General features: G+C 40.9%; 1 protein-coding gene across 5 annotated transcripts in view; it reads right to left on the reverse strand.

Annotated features, from left to right (window-relative positions):
• The window catches only part of TGFBRAP1 (transforming growth factor beta receptor associated protein 1), a 40,613-nt gene extending 20,165 nt beyond the window's left edge, over positions 1–20,448 (reverse strand). For 4 of the 5 annotated variants that reach the window (XR_011137413.1, XR_011137412.1, XR_011137410.1 and 1 more), the window contains exons 1-5: positions 19,952–20,181; positions 16,140–16,841; positions 7,025–7,219; positions 5,893–6,047; positions 324–406 (exon numbers count right to left, since the gene is read on the reverse strand). Coding sequence is in view for 2 of the 5 variants with exons in the window: in XM_068925335.1 (XP_068781436.1) it covers positions 324–406; positions 5,893–6,047; positions 7,025–7,219; positions 16,140–16,841; positions 19,952–20,147 (1,331 nt within the window). In the remaining 3 variants the exon portion in view is untranslated. Of the gene's footprint in view, positions 1–323; positions 407–5,892; positions 6,048–7,024; positions 7,220–16,139; positions 16,842–19,951; positions 20,182–20,261 lie in introns of those variants that run through there. The other variant, XM_068925352.1, reaches the window with a different exon arrangement.
• Between the last annotated feature and the right edge of the window lie 1,743 nt (positions 20,449–22,191).

Below are 22,191 nucleotides of genomic sequence, written 5' to 3' on the forward strand. Positions count from 1 at the left end.
TTTTCTTAGGAAACACATAGTTAAAAAAAATCAGGCTCAATAAAGCCCTGACCTTCATAGGCATCAAGTCCACAAATCACCACACAGACAACGATTACAGCCTTAATGCTACTGTATGTTAAAAAAAAAAAAATCACTAACTTAACTGCATTAACTCTCCAGTTATAAAGCTGTTTCAGTGTCACTCTGCTTTTCTCTCAACAAAACCATTTGATCACACTGATCTCACATCCACATCAAAAAACATTCCAGCAGTAAGCTTTTTTAAAATCAACTATGCTAACTCCTTATTTAAAGAGGATTAGTAAATTTGCCACAATTACCTGAAGAGCTCTTTTGCTTCAAGGAACTGAAGCTGTGCAAACTGAATAAAACCTGCTTGCTGCAGGATTCGTTTGTACATTACCTATGGAAGAGAAAAAAAAAAGTTTATTCTATTTAGAGAGTTATTTACATGCTACTACTCATTATTGCAACAGGTACCTGGCAAAGACACTGAACAGAGGATCTTCAACCAGGCCTATCAAGTTACATGCAAAAAAAGCCTTCAGTCTCTACATTATAAATTGTAATGTGGGCAGCAGGTTCAAAATATCTCCAGGTACATACATTTCTTACACAAAAAGTTTGTGAACCTAACGTTCTTCAGGAGTACTTAATAAAAGTGAAGTCAACAATTAGCAAGTTTAAGTTTTCTTATTCAAATGATGACTTATCACATCATATCAGTCAGACTTTTCTCGAGTTTTTGCTCATGGTACTTACAAACGTAAAGGCCAATGGTTATCTTGGAAGATCCCCATAACTGAGCAGGTACAAGTGTTTTTTGGGTGTTTTTTTGCTTTTGTTTTTCATTCTTCTTTTTAAATTCAAGGGCCCTAGCTGACCATACACAGCCAACCTTCTCCCCTCCTCACCTTAGCTTCCCAATAACCCTGCTGCTCATTCTTATAGCCTCACATCCCCTGTTGATGATCATACTTCTGACTTCCTGCCAGCAGCTTTTTAAAATACAAACACTTCTAAAGCAGCTCAGTTTATCCAATCTGCAGTACATTACACAATGTACACAAAAATATGGTTAAAGAGAAGCACAAGTGAACTATAAGCAATGTATTATGAAGTTTTGCTGCTAAGATCACATCCAGACAGGAAAAAAGTTTACAAAAAAAAATTTAGTACTGACAGAAAAAGTCTACTTTAAATGCTAGGTATTTAATCCGAACACTGAATTGGTGACCACCAGGTGAAACGAAACCCTTGTGCCCAAAATACTTCCAATGGCAAAAGAGAGTTGTTGAAAGTAAAGAATGTAAACTGTTATCTGGAAAGCATCCACCGTGACTCTTTGGCTGTGCATATTCCAAATACAGCTAGCTATATCCAAATGCCTTCAGTCTTCCCCTCCAACTTTCTTATGAATAAGCAGTTTTTTAATGTCTAACAGAGGATTATGAGTTCTTCTCTTAATAACAGGCCTCCATCTTCAGTAAGAATATCCAGGAAAAATCCTAATACATTAAGCAACATATTTCAAGCAGGAATTGCTAAACATGAGAGAGCAAGTAGGGTACACTAAAATTCCAAAAGGTGATTTTTCATCTTGATTAAAGTCTGTAAATTACCAAGAAGAAAGTTTGGCTTAAGTCTATGTTTTACTAATGGATTATCCTAAGAGTATATATAATCCTGATCATCAGTAAGCCACAGAAACCTATTGATTTGTGAGGTTGTGTGGGTTTTTTGGCCTCCCCGGGGCAGGGGAGAGAAGGAGAAACAGAGGAAATGTAATCTGGCACATCTTTTCAGACAAACAATAAAAATAAAGAAAATTCACTTCATCTTTATATTAATTTTACTATGCATTGTGTCCAACTAGAAATGCAGATTTAGGACTAAGGTCCTAAGGATGCAGACCAAAATCTTTTATAAGCAAACATCTGCACCCTGTGGCACCAGAAGTCTTCAAAATCTGGCTTCACTTCCCAGGGAAGGTTAAAGAACAATTTTGCACCCTGATAAGGGAACCAATACCCAAAGTAATTTTCTGAAGTCTGTTTTCAGTTTTTGCAATAGAGTGACCGCTAGTCATTTTTAGGGAATCAGAGTACTGGCACTAAGTCTGAATCCACCTGAAGTTATTCCCTTAATTGTATAGAGAAATTAGTCTGTACAGCAGTCTTTTCAATTAAAAATTTAAAAGAGGTCATCGTTAGTGCAAGCATAGGGCTAAGAGACCACTTTTTAATTTAAAGTGATTATTAATACTCACTCATGTCTACAATATTGACTTATCTGCGCTTGTCCAACCATTGTTCAAAACTCCCCCCACTCTGAACATCTACAAATATTTTCCCAATTTTTGAAAGATACATGGATAGGGCAGGGAGTAGTTAGCTTTGTTTTTAACCAAGATACATATCAGATATGAAGATGTCCCATGATAGAGATTACGCAAGCTACAGGGGAAAATTCTACAATCTCCTCAGATGTTTTTAAGAACAGGCTAGACCTATATCATTCAAGAACATCACCTAGTTAATTTCTGTTTGGGATAGGGGAAAACAAAACTAACAAAAAACCCAATCTTTTTGAGTTCTTTCAGAGCTGTTAGCCATAATACTGTAACTTTTTTTTTTTTTTAAAGGTACTAAGTTCTAACCTGTTTAAAATTCAACACTGTTTATTCCTCTTTCATTGTATAAAGAACAGCTTTAGGACTTGAAGTGCTCTAAGAGAATTCTATATTGCTGGTTGAATTCACAATGGAAAAGCTATTGAAAACAAAGAAATCTAGTTACAAAAACATTTAAGATTTAACTGAAAAGCAGTACTTGGAAAAAGCTCTAGTAAACAGAAAGGTTACTACTGAAGCTGCAATACCCATAGTGAAGCTTTATTTCTCTCAGTTGCTAGAAAAATCCGTACTACAATGGTCAAAATTACCACTGACATCACCAAAAAAGATTTTTCTAGAAAGTTACTTCAACTTCTGGCCTGGCTTGGGTGTAGTCAATACATTTTTGAAACTAGACAAAATGAGAGGCAAAAAAAGAGATACCTATGCCAGATGTGTGTCAATCTAACCAAGGTCTTCACTACCAACCACCATGATTTCTGCAAACTTCAGCTGTCCTGAAAAATTAATGAATACGTAGTGTTCAGTCATTTCATGGTAGCATGGTAGAAAAGCCTTTGCTATTCCTCTACCAAAAACAATATCCTTGCACCACTTTTGCTTAGCGTTTTTTTACCTAGCAATATTTCTTGATGCTCAAAGACAAAGAAACTCATCTAATGCAGCAGAGAAATTTGCAGTTTGCAGGGACTCTTGTCTAAAGAGCAGGTCAAGGCTACTAATGTATGACCTGCTTCTTCCCAAAAACTAAAACATTGACTGTACACATAATTCAGACATTGCAGTACCTTAAGCTGTTTCAATCCCACTGTCATTCTGAATTATCAGCATACGTTATATGTTTTGAAGGAGAGAGGAAGGGAACGTGCATCCACACAATGACAACGTAGTATTAAACCGTAGCAAAAAACCTACCTCCTCAAGAAGTCTGTCTTACAATGATTGAGTTCAAGTCACACATAAAAGCCACGGCAAACGGGGGAGATTAAAGGAGCATGTAGAAAAAGGAGTATATGCTATGCGTACCACACAACTATCATCACTCTTCTGCTTGGATAATTTATAGTTGCTGGATCAAGTAGCTTAATTCTATATCTGTCTTCCTGCCCCTGCTGGTATAAAATGGCCCAGTAAGGCCTTGAAAGCAATAAACTACTCGGGAATCAGCAAAGCAGCTCAACGAGGCTTGCAAAATAGTTATCTGAAGATATCTATTAGATAGGATGGAGTGACTTATGTTACAATACAGAAATGTTACCAAAGATTTCTAAGGCATGTAATTTTGTTGCGCTCCATCAGATTTGTACTACGTGAGACTACAGTTGAAGTTTAATGTGCTTCAAACAAACCTGTATTGACAGCATTAAGTGTCAGAGATATCAGAAAGCAAGCTTAACACACTACATTTGCGACCGCTAACGTGCTCCGAAAATTGGACTAACTTCAACAGCTAAATCAAGTTCAATCTTAACATGAATCAGTGGGAGACTCCATTTTAAGCTGGGTCATATTAGTCTGTAAATACCGCTCAGAACTAGAACAGGTTGTTCTGCTTGCAAGTGAAATGTTTTCTGCTTTTTCAGCTGTAGCATAGACCTAAAGTAAATGAATGCCCCTAAAAGCACTTATCTGAAAAACCACTAACTTAAAGTCAGCAAGAACTTACAATATTCTGGAAAACAGTAATTGCAGAAGCGTAGGCAAGACATTCAGTGCACACAAGATATGTAAGGTAGCTTATGCGAAAGACAGTAAAATCCTAAAGGCAAGAAAACATCAGAGGAAAGATGTGCCACAATCTATTTAGATATTGAACTGCATTTAAGTCTGCAGTAAAACAGACATTTCCCACACTTAATCCAAATAAACTGTAAAGAAGTGGAAAAATTAGAGGTCCTCATGCAGATAAAAAACCGTTAATTAAAACGCACATTCTGTGCTCACAGCAGGAGTTTTGGTTTGCTTCTTTAAATAGGTTGCAAGGGAAAAGCTGGAAAGGAAGATGCACAGCAAAACATACTGTAAACAATACTATTTGCTGAAATACTTTTCAGCTTCAAGTATTTCCAGATAGTTGTAAGCTCAGCAAAAGGTTGGAAACTTTTTTTGGCCAAGCCTTTTCCTTCCACCAGCCTCCCAGCCATTCATTCAAGAGTTAAAGCTTCAAAATTAAATCTGACACAAATGTCATGTCTTTTTTTCAAGGGCATTTCCCTAACTTGAAACGCTAACGCAATTTCAAAAGTTTCAAGTTTCAAAAGGTAAAAAATAACAACCTGAAAGGCTAAATGCATTTTCTGCTTTATTCGGATCACTGCAATTCTCCTCTAGATTCCACAATCACATTCAAAACTTCACATGCTTCCTAATCAATCTGAAAATGATGCAACAGATGCTATTTTAATGGCAACAGATTCTCCAAAGCATCAAAAAAGATTAACATTTCCTCTGAATGTAGACACGTTTCTGCAAGTCAATTTTTGCTTTTACAAATGGAAAGAAAACAAATCAAATGTTCATTCACGTATTTAGGCAAGTCTTTAAATTTTACTTTCTAAAACACTGCTCAGGAATAAACTGATTATTTCTTTATATTACAGAAATTTCATGCTACTTTTTCCCAATTTGAAAATCTAAAGGACAGCTAGGAACAACTACAGTAGAATGTTTTGTAATATAAACCAGAGGTAGAATGAAAGGCAGGGAAACCTCTAATCTAATACCCTAACAAAACAGCTACTAAGATGCACTGCTACACAAGAGTCTTAAATATTCAGTTACACACACAAGTATCACTTGTATGACTTTAGAGGTAGGATGCCTTTGCTTTAGATTTCCCATCACTTAGCCTCAAAGTCGTAATCCTGTGGAGTTTAAGACAGTGAGACTCTCTGATGAAAAAGTCAAAAATAAAATGCTGACTAGAATTAAAGTACACTTCTTTAAAACAGCAATATCAATTAACTGAATCTCCTACTATACATTGTAGTGGCTTTTCCATTACTAATGTTAGGGTTTTGTTTTGGTTTAAGTTTTTTCAAGTTACATACTTGGGGGGGGGGAGGGGGAGGGAGGGCTCAGGTGGGTAAAAATCAGCAAGGCACACAACATCACCTTTTACCAGCACAAATCAATTTACCAGCACATCCGTTAATATCTCTTATCCTTTCAGCCTTAGGAAATGGATCAGTGTAGACTCTTCCCCCACCCTCTGGGTGAAATTTGTATTTTCCCTGAAAATTAAAAAAACAGACCTGAAACTTCTCTTTCGGAATGTTCCTTCGAGCTCCTTTTGCTAAAACAAGGGCTTCTTCCACTCTGCGGCTAGCTAGAAGATCCTGAATCTGTTTTTCCAAAGGTAGTGGCACCAAGATATATACACCCTTATTAGTAGCAACGATTACCTTGCCTGGACAGAGCAAACAAGTATCAGTTTACATTCTCCACAGAAGAAATACGTTACTGTAATAAGTTTTAATATTTACCACTTAAGATATAAGGACCTAAAAGCTGTTAAAGTTCCAAAACTGATCTCTGTTATCACAGTCACCTGTTACTATAGCTTACCTGTAAACTGCTGCTCAAAGAAATAGAGATAACGGGAAAAATCATTTATTTCCAGCAGATTTTTTTCCCCCACTCGCACAAAGTGACACTAACTTTCATCTCCTATGATGAATTGAGTTGTATAGGTCACCACTATAAAATTATTGCTCACATTCCAGAAAAGAGGGACTTAGAAACTGCCAGGCTATTTCTTTGGGTTTGTGTTAGGAATGGGTAAGTTGCACATTACAAGTAGTAAGACATAGTTTAAAGGACATACAGTTTGCAGCTCTCCTGGAAAAAATTGCTGTGCAGTGTATTCCACATTTAACAGTCCATAAATGAAGGCTAACCCATTCCCTTTTGAATTTCTAATACCGGAATTTTAGAAAGAAATTTAAAACAATTTTGAACATGCTAAAACTCTGACAAGCGATCCAAAGGATAAACACGTGTAGCTTTCCTTTAGTAAAATACAGCGTCAAGTTAATGGTGTTCCTCTGAAAGAAAACTATTAAATTACAGGAAAAAGCTCTAATCCCACAGACATCTCAGACAACTAAATTGTCAGTTAGAGCACATTTAATGAGCGTACGTGTTCTTAAACGCAACAGTTTTGGAAGACTGAATTTTGCCTACCAGTCTGCAGGACCCTAATCCTGAAAGCATTTACAATGAAAAGAGTTTCAACAGTTAACGTGCTTGGTAGGCATTTTCTGTTTTTAAAAAACAAGCCCCCCTCCCACACACACACACACACCACGATAAGACTGTGCCTACATTAATACCAGTGGCTTTTATTCCAGAGTTTTTGATGCAAAGAAGTGTCCTTTTTAATACCTTCAAAGTCCTGTAGAATGTGACCTTCTTTAAAAGGTAGGGTTTGCTTTTGCTGCTGGTCCAGCATGCTGTGCACTGTAATGAACTCATCATCTAGAGCAACCACGTAAGGAAAGCACAAGGCTGCTCCAATCACGTTCTCCGACCAGTGCACGGGGGCACGCTGTGAAATGCCATCTACGGTTGCAAACATGCCTACAGATAAAAAAAGAAAAGAAAGAAAAAAGCCTGAGACTTGTGCTAGCTCAAGACTTGTTTTCCCAGTACTGAGCACTGGTATCACGGACTAGAAATAACAAGTCTCAAAAGAACATACACACAGGCCATAATGACAGGGAATCAAACCTTACAAGTCACTGGATCTTAAAGACCTGCTAGTTTGTTCAGTTCAAGATTTTTCTTTATCCTTTACCCATAGAGAGGGACAACACCAAAGAGTGAAAAGATAAGAAACAAATACTGAGGGATAAGCTTATCAACTTTTTTTTTGGTTAAAGAATTATGCCATGCAGTTTGAATTCACTTTAAAAAACACAAAGTATTAGTGAGAAGTACATTTAAATACTGTTCTAGTAAGAGCTGCAGACATGCACTGCCTGATCTATCTGGCAATACAGACACATTTGTTTCTTGCAGTGTCAAAAGTCTGAAGAAGGTTTTCATCTATAAACAAGTATTTATCTATATTTCTTGACTTTTGCCATAGCAAAATTTTCACAGAACGAGAGCCCACTTCCTTAAGGAAGAGTCATTTCCTGTAAGGCATTTCTCTTTTCAATCATTTGCAAAAAATCCAGAGACTATGTGTAAAGTAGAGTAAAGACTTAATTAACATCCCAATGATATCCACACTGGGTACTGTAAACAATAGAATCACTTTCAATCTAGCACATTCAGTTAACTTGTTGTTTCTCCACCACATTATCTTTCCGCTCGCCTGTCCATTCATTCCTCCCTCCAAGTGACTGCTTAATGAGTTTCACTTGCTTTTGGACTATATACCACTACTTCTATTTATAGTATTTGGTATTCCCCATTTCTGCTTCATGAGACCTTGTTAGCATCAATTCCAGATAAATTGCAGTTTGAGTTTTCAGGCATAGTTCAGAAACTCTTTGCCAACTGAGGCACACTGAAGCATCATGTTTAAAACAGAAGTTTACATTAACGCATACCACTTAACATCCATGTTCTCATTCCACTAGAAAAACCAAAAACAAACACACACACACACACACGCCCCAAAAAACCCACCTACACTACTTTGAATACTATCTTGGGTAGGAATTGGAGAGAGATACTGGAAAGAGAGCAGAATAATTGTGAACTCTAAAGGACAGAGTTGACTAAAATGTTATTCAATTTACAAAAGCTCTTCCAAATTGAGGATAATGAGGTAATGGTAGCTGGGTAAGAAGACCATCTTGGCAAAAGGAAATGAGAGGACTGAAGATTTTTACACAGCTACTGAGTAGAAAACTAAGCTTCTAGACCCTTTAGAGCAGCTCTGAAGTGATAAGCCCCTTCCCTTGACTAAGGGCACCACACACAATTCTGTTTTTGCATCTGGCTATTAGCTTAAAAAGCTGATCACTACAGTGGAAAGAGGAAATAATGCTTTATCAGCGCATCTCGTAGAAAATACTGCTTTGCCATAAAACATAATTCCAATTTGCTCTATAGCTCTTGAGACTCTTACAGATTAGAAGCAGCAGCTCATGCAAGGCAGACTGCACTACCCATTTTGATGCCTTCCAGTTGTTATTCTGTTCTACGATTCCATTTCAAAAAGTGGAAGAAAATGTTTATTAAATGCATAGTAATCAGCAGTAAACTCAGGACTGGCTATATCTGAAATATAAGTTGTTAAACTCATCTATTTATCTGACTTATTCTGTGAATATAAAAAAATATAAAAAACTGAAGTTAAAAACATGTATGAGGCTTTTGGAGTCACAGAACTTTTACAGATAATTCAGAAAATGTATGGAGTGGAAGTGTATGCATAGCAAGGTATAGTATTATTCCAAGTCAGTGTCTATCTAAATCCCTCTGCCCTCAATAGCAGGGGCTTCTGTAGCAGAATGATGCATTTCTCTGTAATTGTCATGTTTATTATCCTTAGATGAGTCGGATAAGACAATCAGAAATCACAGCCTTTTTACAGCACAAGAACGTATTTGAGGGAACCAAGATGAAGTCCATTAATTTCATATAAAAGAACAAGCAAGTTATCTGAAGGTTACAAGAGTTACCCCAAACACAACCACTTTCAGCGCTAAAACAGAGATCTAAAAATTGATAGAGGCATAAAAAAAAATCAAAGAATAATTTAGGCGGGAAGGTACTTCTGGAGATCATCTGGTCCAGTCGCCCACACTCAAAACAGACCCAATTTGGCTCAGGTAACTCAGGGCCTTGTCCAATAGAGTAGCCTATTATCACACTATAGTGTTCCCCCCATCCTAAAAAACAAACAAACAAAAAGCTTCTCAGGGAACATATCTGGAAAAGAGAAGTAAAGATAACCCTTATGATGTTCACTTGTTTAAAAAAGCAATATGAAAACTTCTAGATACCATAAAATTTAACAGCACGAGGAACACTAAAGTAGGTGAAAACAGGAAGGAAAAAATATACTGGTTACTGTCAACTACTTTGCTTTATACAGTGTCAGCAACTATGAGGAAATGCACTGCAAAACCTTCTATAAATCATTCTGTTCTGTACATGTGTGGTTCTTACAAGTTGTAAGACTCAGTTCTCCATTTGCAGTCTACACAGTCACTATGCAATTGTTCAAACCATGTGCCACTGAGAAGTTTATGCTAGAGAAACAAAGGAATAAGCTAAAATAAATATTATAATTGATTTAAATCATGCAATAGTTGAGGTTGGAAGGGACCTCTGTCCAGGCCAATATCCCCCTCCCCCTACCCTACACAAAGCAGGGTCAACTACAGCAGGTCGTTCAAGACCTTGCCCAGTCAGGCACCCTAGGTTCCAAGAATGGAGAGTCCACAATCTTTCCAGGCAACCTGCACCAGTGTTTGATCACCTTGCAGCTCAGTTTGCGCCCAGCTGCCTCTCATCCTTTCACTACAACACTACTGAGAAGAGTCAGCTTTGTCTTCTTTACTGCTTCCTAGCAGGTATTTATACACCTTGTTAAGATTGCCCAAGTCCTCTCTTATCCAGACTAAACAACCCCGGCTCTCTCAGCCTCACCTCATGAGAGATGCTGGACTTACTCCAGTATGTCTGAGTCCAGCACTGGATGCAGCCAGCACTCTAGATGTGGTCTCACCACTGCTGAGTGGAGGGAAAGGATCACTTCCCTCAACCTACTGGCAACACTCTTCCTATTGTGGCCCAAGATGCTGTTGACTTTCCTTGCCACAAGGATACATTGCTGGCTTACAGACCCCCCAGGTCCTTTTCTGTAAAGCTGCTTTCCAGATAGCTGGTCCCCAGCCTGCACTGGAGCATGGGTTATTCCTCCCTAGGTACAGGCCTTAGCATTTCCCTTTATGGAATTTGATACCTGTCAAGGTTGTGCTGCCATTCAGAGGGATCATCTGCTGTATCACCCAATCCTCCCAATTTTGTATCCCCTGCAAACTTGCTAAGGGTGCACTCTGCCCCATCATCCATGTTGTTAACGAAGATGTTGCACAGTACCGGCCCCACTATCAACCCCTGGGGGGTACCACTAGTAAGCGGCCTCTAACTATACTTGAGCCACTGAACACCACCCTTTGACCCTGACAGTTCATCCAGCTGTTGATTTATCTCACTGTCCATTTACCTTGTCCATTCTTTATCTGTTTGTCTAAGAGTGTGTTACGGGAGGTAGTGCTGAAAGCCTTGCTCAAGTCCACAAACAAGCATTGCTCTCCCCTCATCCACCAAGCCCCTCATCCATTTTACTACAGAAGGCTACCAGGTTCATCAAGCATGATTTCCTCCTTCTAAATCTATGCTGATTACACCCAGTCACCTTCTTGTCCTTAGTATATTCTGAAACGACTTCCAGGAGAATTTCTTCCATCACCCTCCTGGGGACTGAGGTGAGGCTGACCAGTCTGTAATTCCCCAGATCCTTCTTGTCCTTCTCAAAGGTAGGAGTGACATTTGTTTTCTTTCAGTTCTCAGGAAACTCCCCTGATCACCACGAGCTTTTGAAGATAATCAAGAGTGGCTTCACAGTGATATTGGCCAGCTACCTCAGCACTCATGGGTGCATCCTATCAGGTCCTGTGGACTTGTCTTACGTTCCACAGATCCTCCTCCGCTGAGGGTAAGTCTTCAATGCTGCAGACTTTCCCACTGGGCTCAGGGGCACAGGATTCATGAAGATCATACGGCCCACATTCTCTAGTCTTCCTTTTGCTGCTGATACACTTGCAGAAACCCTTCTTGTCGCTTTTCAAGCCCATTGTCAGTTTCAGCTCTAGATGGGCTTTGGCTTTCCTAACCCTATCCCCACGCACTCTGACAGCATCTCTACATTCCTCCCATGTCACCTGCCCCTGTTTCTACCTCTTGCATGCTTCCTTTTTATGTTTGAGTTTCGTCAAACACTCTTTATTAATCCATGTAGGCCTCCCGTCACCTTTGCTTGTTTTCCTGCTCGTCAGGATGAGCCACTCTTGAGCTTGGAGCAGGTGACTGTTATAAGTCAGCCAGCTCTCCTGGACTCCTCTTCTCTTCAGGACCACATCCCATGGGGTTCTTCAAAGCAGATCACTGAACAGGCCAAAGTCTGTTCTCTTGAAGTCCTGTTACAGGCTTGCAGTCCTGCTATTTGCCTTGCTCCTTTCTCTTAGGATCCTGAACTCCACCATCTCATGGTCACTGCAGTCAAAGCTCCCCTGACCTTCACATCCTCACCAGTTCTTCCTTGCCTGTAAATATGGGGTTCTGCAGAACACACCTCCTTCTCAGCTCACTTGTGTTAAGAAGTTGTCACCAACGCACTCCAGAAATATCCTGGATTGCTTGTGCTCTGCTGTGTTGCCCCTCTAGGAGGTGTTAGGGTGCTTCAAGTCCCCCATGAGAACTAGGGCCTGGAAACATGAGGTGTCTCCCTGCTACCTGAAGGAGGCCTCATCTGTCTTCTTCCTAATAAGCTGGTCCGTAGCAGGCATCGACAATGTCGCCCACATTGGTCTGGCCTTTAACTTTAAGCCAGCCCTCCCCAAGCACAAGCAGAATTCCTTGCATTCCTGCTGCTCTCACATAAAACACAATTCCCCCCCCCACACACACACTTCCCAGTCTGTCTTTCCTACAGAGCCTGTATCCATCCACTGCAACACTCCAGTTATGTGAGTTATCCCACCAAGTCTCCACGATCCCAATGAGATCACAGCCCTGCAACTCTAATTCTTCTTGTTTTTAAATCATACTGTGTGCATTGGCGCGCAAGCACTTCACATGGGCACCAGCCATGCTGATTTTCCACAAGAAGTGGAAGAGCTTTCCCCTTCATGCTGTCTTATATGCACCTCCTCATTTGTATGCATGCTTGAAGTGGGCCCCCTTTAGCCTCGCTGTGTTCATTATGAGGTCTTTCTTGTTCACACTACCCTGCACTCTGTTTGCTGACCTGGTCTACCACTTCATCACTTGTTTGCGGGTCATCACCTCTCTCCCATGCTACTCCCAGCTTAAAGCTCTCCTCACCAGGTTTGCCAGCATATTGGCAAAAACGCTTTGCCTCACTGGATCAGGTGGATCCCTTCTCTTCCTAGAAGCCTTTGATACTCAAAGAGGATTTAATGGTCCTAAAAGGCAAATCCCTCCTGCTGCCACAAGCTGTGCAACCAGTTGCTAACCTGCAGGACCTATCCACTCCTCCTCAAGCTCTTCCCCCAACACCAGCAGGATAAAAAGGGGAGGTGGGGGAGGGGAAATCATCTGGTGCACATGACCTTGCCCCAAGAGACATGCAGTCACACTTGATAACACTCCAGGTCTCCCATGGCAGTATCACTGATATCCACAGGGAAAAGCAGTAGGAAGGAAGAGTCCGATGGCCAGACAAGCCTCAGCAGTCTCTCCACAATGTCCCAGGCAAGCGAGCCCCATGCAATTGCCCTGGCAAGCAGCAGACCTCCCTAGATAGATCTGACCTCCAGGTCAGATTGGCAGCTGGGGGCCTCCGTCCCCCACAGGGGGGTGTCTCCCACTACTATCTCTTGCCACTTCCTCCTGCTGTGGTTTCACAGTTCAGGCTCAGTTGGCTTAGATGCTTCGCTGGACAGAGCTTCCTGTTTCCTCACATGCTACCAGAGTACTGAACCTATTCTGTAGATGCAGATCTGCAGGTAGGAAGGAGCCTTCTTGCTGTTGCCAGAAGTCACAAGTTTCCAGTATTTGCCATCATAGGAGTCTGCATTTCCCAGACTGATAAACACAGACTCAGCCTGCCCTTTCTTCAGTTCAACTGGGGGCTCAGGTTCTTGCAAAGTCCTAGAGAAGATCCAGTCAACTTCCTTTTCATCATCTCTGATGCTGCACAGTTTGCTGATCTCCTCCTGCAGCTCCTGTAATGGCGACACAAATCCTCAACCAGTCCAAATCTCCTGCAGACAAGAGCACCATCTACCCCTGCTCCAGCCTCAGCAACTGGCCATTAGGCGCTGCCAATAGCACAGGACCTGGAGAACTGCATCCTCCCTTGAGAGCTCAGTCTGAGCTGGAGCCTCTGATTGAGGTTTCGGGAGTAGTTGGTCCAGCTGGTGCTGGGAACTGCGTCCTGTGGTGCAGGAAGTTTTGATGAAGTTTTAAGAAAAAGCCCTTCTACTGCAGGAAAAATGATTAGAAACATGGAACAAGAGCATACCAAGAAAAATCAAGAGATGTTTTACTTAATAGCTACCACTTAAACAGTTGCTGCCATTCTGAATTCCAGTCTTAACTCAAACACAAATCAATCTACCAGATAAATGTCACATCAAACACTATAAAGCCAAATATTTTAACATAGACTATATTCACCTCATTAACAAGATGCTAAATTTAGCGTAGATGATCTATGAGGTGCCAAACAAACAAGTCTTAACCAAGGAGAAACTCTTTTGTAATGAGAAGTTATGTACAAAAGCAAGAAAAAATTAGAATTGATGACTTACATCAAGCTTTCTCAAGTCCACTCACTTCACGGCAGAGCACACCCTCCAATGCCAACATACACAACGCTTATATTTTAAAGTTGCTCAAATATCTTCGCAACTCCCAAGAGACTAAAGACGCTAAAACTGTTACTGAGGAAGAACAGGAAGATGGAAAATACTAAACAAAAACACAGCAACAGAAGAGAACAGATGATAAAAGATTACAAGCTGAATCCAGCAAGGGAAATCAAGATGATCCAGAGTAAGGAGTCTCTGTAAGTTGTCTGAGCTAGTACAAGTTAGACTTTGCCTGTATTATTGGAAAAAGAAGCTTACAGCATATTTGGAACTGCAGAAGCTTGTTCGCTTACGACATCACACAGTATATTAATCCTAACACAACACACTTACTACTTATACAGGGATGATGAATTTTACAAGTAGAGGTCCTAATGTATAGCACTCTTCAGGAGACCAGGTAAAAGCAAATGTCTGACTAAATATAACTCAGCTTTCTCTTTTTTGAAAGGATATGTTCTTCTTAAATAAGAAAAAAAGGTGAAACAGTTGAACAGGATCTGGTTTGACATTCCTAAAAAGATGAACAGGATCAAAAGAAAGAATGTGATCCATTTAGAAACATGTCATAAGGAAATACTTTCAGATAGGCAAACTACTAACATAATCTAATTTTCATAGCACTATTAAAATGGTTAAGTGCAAGCCCACATTTAAAGCAAGAAACAGCTTTTGTAATAAGTATGCAAGAAGAGTCACAGGTCTCAAAAACAAGTTATTCTTGCAATATCTTTAATTTGCATTGATATACTAATGAATTGCTACTTCTTTCAAGACAAACTGGTACACTGATGTGTATCTTGCATCCTGGTTAGAAGACAGAAAAATTCAGTATAAACTGACATCATAACAATTTTGCTTTTCACTGGACTTAATATCATACAGCTGCATTTTAGAAAAAAACAAACAAAACAAACCCATGCAGGACCATGGGTTACGGACTTAGATATTTGAGTTCTGTTTATGTCATATTATCCCTGATGTGTCAGGGAGATAAACTGCATCTCTTAAATGGACAGTCATATGGCAAACACCATGAAAGCATTCTGCCTATGGTCTGTCAGCTCCAGAATATAATTGCAGATCGTTCAAAAAGCTCAAGATTACTGACTTCAAAGCGTATTGTTGATTTAGACAGATTACAGCAGCACTGGCCCTTACAATCATCTTTCTACTAGGAAAGAGTGATTTCATGTGATCTAGCTTTGTTTTTACAATTAATAGTAAGAAATACTAAAACCATTATTCCCTGCAACACGGACCTGAAAAATACTTCTAAAAAAATTGAGCAAGTGAGAGTAGAAAAGTGGCTAGTATCTGACAATACCTACAGTTAGGGCAGGGTTTAATTTTACAGGAGTTAGGTTAGAGTTCATTTCAAATAGCGTTTCCTATTAGTGCTGTAGTGCAACATACCTATTTGTGGACCTATTACATTCTACAAAGGGAGTTCACATGAACTCCTCCTAGTAGGAACTTAGTCAGAAATTAACTTGCCTACACTGATCCAACAGATTATAGCAGCATGCGGTCCTCAAACCCAGTTCAGCTAGTCACTACAGATAGGCTGTCAGCCTTTGACATTTCACTCTGTACCAAGCACGTTATATTTACTCTGGGCTGCAGGAAAACAGTACCTAACCTGTTAGCGACCTGTACAGGAGAAAACTACTCCAGAGTCACGATTAAAATACAAATATTCAAGCATATTTTTGTGCACTTGCATAAAAGGCAGGAGGGATAATAATATGTAGTACCAAAAATTTACCTTTTGATCTCAATATTCCAGCACCACTCGGTAAGGAAAAGTAGCATTATTCTGTACATCAGTAATAGTTACTTATTCTCTGCTTCCCAAATTGAAATAAAATACAAGAGAGAAGTTTAAAAGTTGCAAAAAATAACCTTAGTCTCACCTAGCCCTCCAGGACCAGCCAACAGAAACTCCTGTCTGCCTATCCTTTTCACAATTGGCCGTTTCTCATCACTGCAATAGGGAAATAGATCCTGGGAGATGCCAGTATTATAGTTCAATATGATATATTGTGTAGTAAGTGCAAGACATAGGTAATGACCATCTACAGCCACAGCGTAGGGTTGCTCTGGAGTAAACACTTCCTTCACTATCTGGACTCTGTCTTCAAACACCATGAACATTTGAATGGTCCGACGCTTGACTGAGATAATGCAGACTTCAACACAGAAAGGGTCTCCACTCACAGGGTTTTCATTTAACGTGAATGTCACAGCTCCTTTGATTCTAGCACCAGTGGGAACAGGTTCCAAATTCATCATATTAACTAGTGTTATTGTGTTGTCACAAAGCACAAGAAGCCTGGTGAGTGCAGAAGCTGCTTTTAGCTCACTCACAGACTTCTTGAAGCCCAGGTATTTATGCAGTTGCTTGGTGGCAGCAAAAGTTATTTTTCCAACTGTTGATATCTTTTCATCCAACAGAAAGTGATAGATAAAGCAGTCATTGGTTCCAATATACAGGTTCTTTCCACAACACTCAATGCATTCGATGTTGATGTGAGCTTTGTCCCCCATTAACATCTCCCGCTCAACAGCGGAAACGAGCTTGAAAGCTTTAACACTCATTGTGCCTTCTGGGTGATCTGATTAGAGAGAGAGAGAAAAAAAACCATTTTATTTACCTCTACACACACAAAATCAAACATCAGAGCAAGCAATTTAACATTTACCAGTATTAACATTGTTGCATTTTTAGCAATCTATAATATTATCATCTCCAATCAAATTAAACAAGCCACTCCAAGCACACTAATAACCACAGAAATGACTCAAATTGTATGCTTCCATTTCAAGGCAATCTACTTCTACATGAGGTAGATTCACAGCAGCTCCCAACTATTTTGAAAGTGATGTCTACTCCACAAATAAGCAGCACAGTTTTGGCTATCTGAGATACTTCTGCACAACAAGTAGGTCCTGCTAGCATTCAGTGGTTTTTACACATCACCTGCAGGTAAGAAGATACATGCTTTGGCTCTGTTTTCTAGAGGACTTTATAGTCTAACTTGTAGCACTAAAAGTATGTGAGATGCCATTTATAATTCTATTTGACAAGAATGAAAGCAATTAGTAAATAGCCTTATAGTGAAATATCACAGGCGTATTCCATTTTAACATACACTTTACATTCCTTGTGCCCAGCAATAAGAAAGTATGTAACATAACTTTCAAGGCATTTCGACAATAATTTACACAAAGCATTATCTGGCTCACAATAACGGATTTTTGCTTTTTTCTTTAACTGCGGAGTTTCAGTTTCATTCACTGGTACTTACACATGTGCTATACTGCACTATCTGCATCAGCAATTACTAGGCACAGCCAATACAGAAGCATGCTCATGAAGTAGTCATTAAACTCAAGAAGCAATATCACTGAAATTAAGAGTTTGTTGACTACTGTCACAACCACTCCAAAAAATTGTCTTCAAGACTTAAGCAACTCTTATATTCATATTCTGCAAGCTATACCTATCCTTTTACAGTCAAGCTGTCAAGGGACAGTTCCAGTTTGTGAAGCAATTATTAGTGTCTTCCAAAAGAATCCCCAGAATTTTGCCGTGCACCAGACGACTTACTCCTATAAGAAAACAGCAGGCAACTGTTCTGAATACACCAAAAAGAAGATGACAAACTGCTGACCTTGTTTAATCACCTCATAATATGTCATGGCTGGTGTTCTGTAATGACCACTTAGCCAATACACAGGCTGAAACTACACTGAATGTCTTCACTAGAGTTGAGAAATATCACATACAATTACTCCCACTCCATGTGTACAGTGGAGATACAAAAAGTCAAATGAAATTTCTATGAACAGAAAGACCAACTCTGTGCTATTGTTCATAATTCTGAAATTAAACACAAATACAAAGAATAAAGTTACTCTCAAATTATAAAAATCAAGAAAAACTCTAGCTTTGCAGTACACCACTGAAAATCATGACAAAAACTTCCAAAACTGAATAAGAAAAGTTAAGCTACAAAGCTCACAATTAATCACTAAATAAAATTAGACCAAACTTCTCTACTTTTTTTTTTCCAAGTCATTAACACTTACTTAATACTTTTGCATTTTAAGTATCTAATTAGAAGTGACCAGATTTCCAACGTGAGATTGCTTCCAATTCTAAGTAATCTAGACTCGTAAGAACAGTATTGAAAAACTATATACTACACTTGAGGTGTGCTCCAAAATTAGGACAACAGTTCCACACGCAAAAACAATGTGCAAAAGACATTATTAAGGCTGGTTTGGATTATGCTGCCAGCTGCCTCAGGTTGCGAACAGTGATTTCTAGATCATTTCGTCATCTATTAATCAAAACAGAAGTGTTTTGGAACGAAGAACGTGGTGTAAAGTATTTGAAAGTCTTAACTGATACTGGTCCAACGTAAGAATATAGCCAGAAGCAAAGCATGTTATGCTTTTATAAAAATAGATAGCAGTGATCTTTTAAGAAGAATTTGCTAGATCTTTCACAAATTTCGAGAGATTTCAGTTTGGGCTCTATAGCATTTTCAAATCCCTTCCTCACTAGGGTTTAAAGTCACCTTCCGACCTTCAATAACAATCACCAACCTCCCCCCCCCCCACCCCCCAAGGAAACATTCGTGAAACAGCTTATGGTAAAACGATAGAGCAAGTCTCTGGGAAACACCGCCACATTACTCTTCGTATTAAGTTAAAGAGGACTACCCACAGCTTGACTACCAAATCAAAAAATTTTTAAGGACAGCTTGTATGTAGCCTGAAGTGATAAACTCCTAAAGTGATAAACTATCCTCTGGAGAGAGGTTTGGCAGCTTTTGTACCCAAAACTGTCAACAACTTAGTTCTTGTAGCCCACAGTAAAAATGCTAATGTGTGCCATCAAGAGAACTGTACCATTTTGCTCTTGACCAAGAGGCATTAAAGAAAAACATACAAAACAAAAGTAGGTGAAAAAGTATAAAAGGCAATAAAATTGACCTGCAATATTCCTAAGACCTCGAAGAAAAAACAAAACAACAACAACAACACACCCAATCAGACAAATTCCTGAATGGGAAGAACAAAAAAGTATAACGTAATACCACATAGAACTGGGAAACATAAGATAAAACTCTAGGCAAGAGTTAAGCTGGGAAGAAAAGTTTTTAAGAACAAAGATCAATGCACATGTTACTCTGCACTATGTTTTTCACATTTGTTTTTGTTCTCCTATACGGGAGCTCATTGGCTTACACCCACCACATAGAAATAGGTGCAGCAGAACATGCTGTTCCTTTAAGAGTCAGATGCCACTTCAGAAAGTTACAAACAGAAGGCAGTATGCCATTTTTTAAACGTTCATAACTCCAGAAAATGAGTTAATTGGGATGTGGCTATCAAAAGCCATCAACAGGCAAGAGGCAAGCAACTTACCGGCCTACCAAGTTTTATTTTCCTGAACGAACCTTGCACACACTCGTTTCCAGTAAAAGAAAAAAAAAAAAAAAGAAAAGAAAAAAAAACACACAGAAGGTAGGTTCCCCCACCGTTAAGTACTACGTTTTGTTTGCTGCTTTGTTTGCATGCGATCAGCCCTTTACTACCTTACCCCCAGCTAACTTGTTCACGCAGGCATACCCTTGCATCCTGTGCAATTAACTGCGTGCGAACTAATTAACGTACGGATGTGATTCAACACACTCGAGGCGCTTGGCCGTACCGAGGCTGGGGGGTTGACGGTATCGACGCCCCCAAAAGGACAGGGGCAGCGTTTCACCTCGGACGTGCCGGCACCGGAGAGCCGTCTCCTCCGCCCCAAAGCGCCGGGCCGCTCGGCGGCAGACGCGGCGCCGCTCGCTTTCCGCCGAGACCCTCACGCCCCCACAACAGCGCCTCGCTCGGCAAACCAGACCCATCACCGACAAGCGCCGCGGCTCCCGCCGCCACACCGCCCCGCGACGGCACGGCGCGGCCCGGCCCCAGGAGGCGACCGAAGCCCGCCCGCCCGCCCTCCCTCCCTTCTCCAGCACCTGCGAGGGCCAGCCGCCGCCGCCGCCACAACGGGAGCCGGGCCCGCCGCTTCGAGGCCTTACGGTGCGCTGCGGCCTCCGCTCAGCTGCGCAGGGCCGCAGCGCCGCCGGTGCCCCGGGTCGGGCCGGGCCGGGCCGGGCGGGCGCCGCCTCGCGCCGCGTTGTCAACGCCCGAGCCTCGCGCCGCGCGGGGGTGGCGACGGGGAGGGGGGGGCACCACTTCCGGTGTCGTGATAGGCCCCGCCCCGCCGTGCGGCGTCGTGTCACGGGTTCCCAGAGGGGAGGGGAGAGCACTCGGCTTGTCTAAGGGGGGGGGGGGCAGGCTTCCGGTCACGTGGGGGCGAGCCGTCGTCCCGGCGCGAAAGGCTTGGCGGCTCGGGGAGGGGTGGAGCTTGACCGAACTTTGGCGGGGCTGTGGGCGGTGCCTGTCGGGGCGCTTACGTCACCGCAGGGGGGCGGTTGCCAAGCGCCGGCGAGGGCGGGCCGCCATGTTGAGGGCGGGGGCCGGCCGCCATGTTGTGGGCGGGGGCCCGCGCCCTTTCTGCCATTGAGCTCCGTGCGCGGTTTCCTTCTCCGCCCAACGGCAGGCCCACGGCTTTTTTGCGCGCTTCATGGTGCTCGGATTGGCCCATCTAAAATGGGCGCCAGGACAGAAGAAACCATTATCGGTTACTAACTAACTGTAAAGTTGGCAACTGTGAAGCCACCTTCCTCAGTTTAAGAAATCCGCAAGCTGCCTGCTGTTGGCTCCTGGAAGATTATGTCAAGGAGGTTTAACTACATACATCCTCGTGCTGCTCTTAAATCTCAGATGCCTCCTCTTGGCCGCTGGACTGGGTCTGGCCCAGTATGGCTGGTACGTCTTTAAAAATTCCTCAGTCAGGCACTGAAACCAATTCTACGTTTACATAGAGGTAGATCCAACTGCAAGTCATCAGAGCAGTGTAAAAAGCATATAATGCCAGTCACCATGTAGGCAGGTTCAGAGAATAGCTGTGTTCAAGTTCAGCAGGAAATGGTGGATGAACTGAGAGGAGGGAAGGCGAGAACACAAGGAAATGGATTTTATAATCCAGCAGAAAACAGGGAACTGGGGATACCAGATGAAATAAACGGGACTCATATATGTGATTATATTGCTTTCTTGTAGTTACATGATTTTCAACACATGCACTCACATTCTTAGAAGCTGTGTATATATACTTTGTGTATATATACACACAACTTCCTGGTCTGTGTGTCTACAGTACTTGTTGGCTGTGCTTCTTAATTCTGTAAAACGCATTAAGTACTTCAAATTGCATTCCAATTTTATGCTATAATGACAACACGGTTAATTTACTAGCGTAATTATTTGTAATTCTCTATTTTGTTTGTAAATGGATAAGCAGATTACTAACTCAAATTAGCAGACAGTTATTTTACCTCGGGAATTACAAAGCATCTTTTGTCATTGCAGATCAACAAATGTTAATTGGCAGTTATCACTTTTATGGGCAAAATTTAGATCCTGTTTAATTCAGTAGCAAAGCTCCTGTGTAGCAGCATTAACATTTTGTACTTTCATATGCTGACAAAATTATAATAAAATGGACCTCTGTTTTCCTTATTCAAAAATATCATGCTGGAATGACTTTTCCTTAGCAGCAAAATACAACTTTTCACTTGGTTGTTGGTCCTCCAGCTCCTGCTTTCCTTAAGTGATCCAGCACATTTCACAGTGTGTATATTGCCACCTGGTCCATTTGATTAAAAAAATGTTTAGTGCACTGTAGCTATTCTGAAAAAAAGTTCTCAAGCGCAGAGCTGTTATTATTATTGTAGGCTTTGCGAGGCAAGTAAGCATGCTAGCTATTATACTGTCACTCTCTACAGCATCCTTTAGGTGTTATGATGAAGTAACTTAGAAGTCCAAGACTTCAATTTCTCT

Source organism: Struthio camelus, chromosome 1 (assembly GCF_040807025.1).
Source record: "Struthio camelus isolate bStrCam1 chromosome 1, bStrCam1.hap1, whole genome shotgun sequence".
NCBI lineage: Eukaryota > Metazoa > Chordata > Aves > Struthioniformes > Struthionidae > Struthio > Struthio camelus.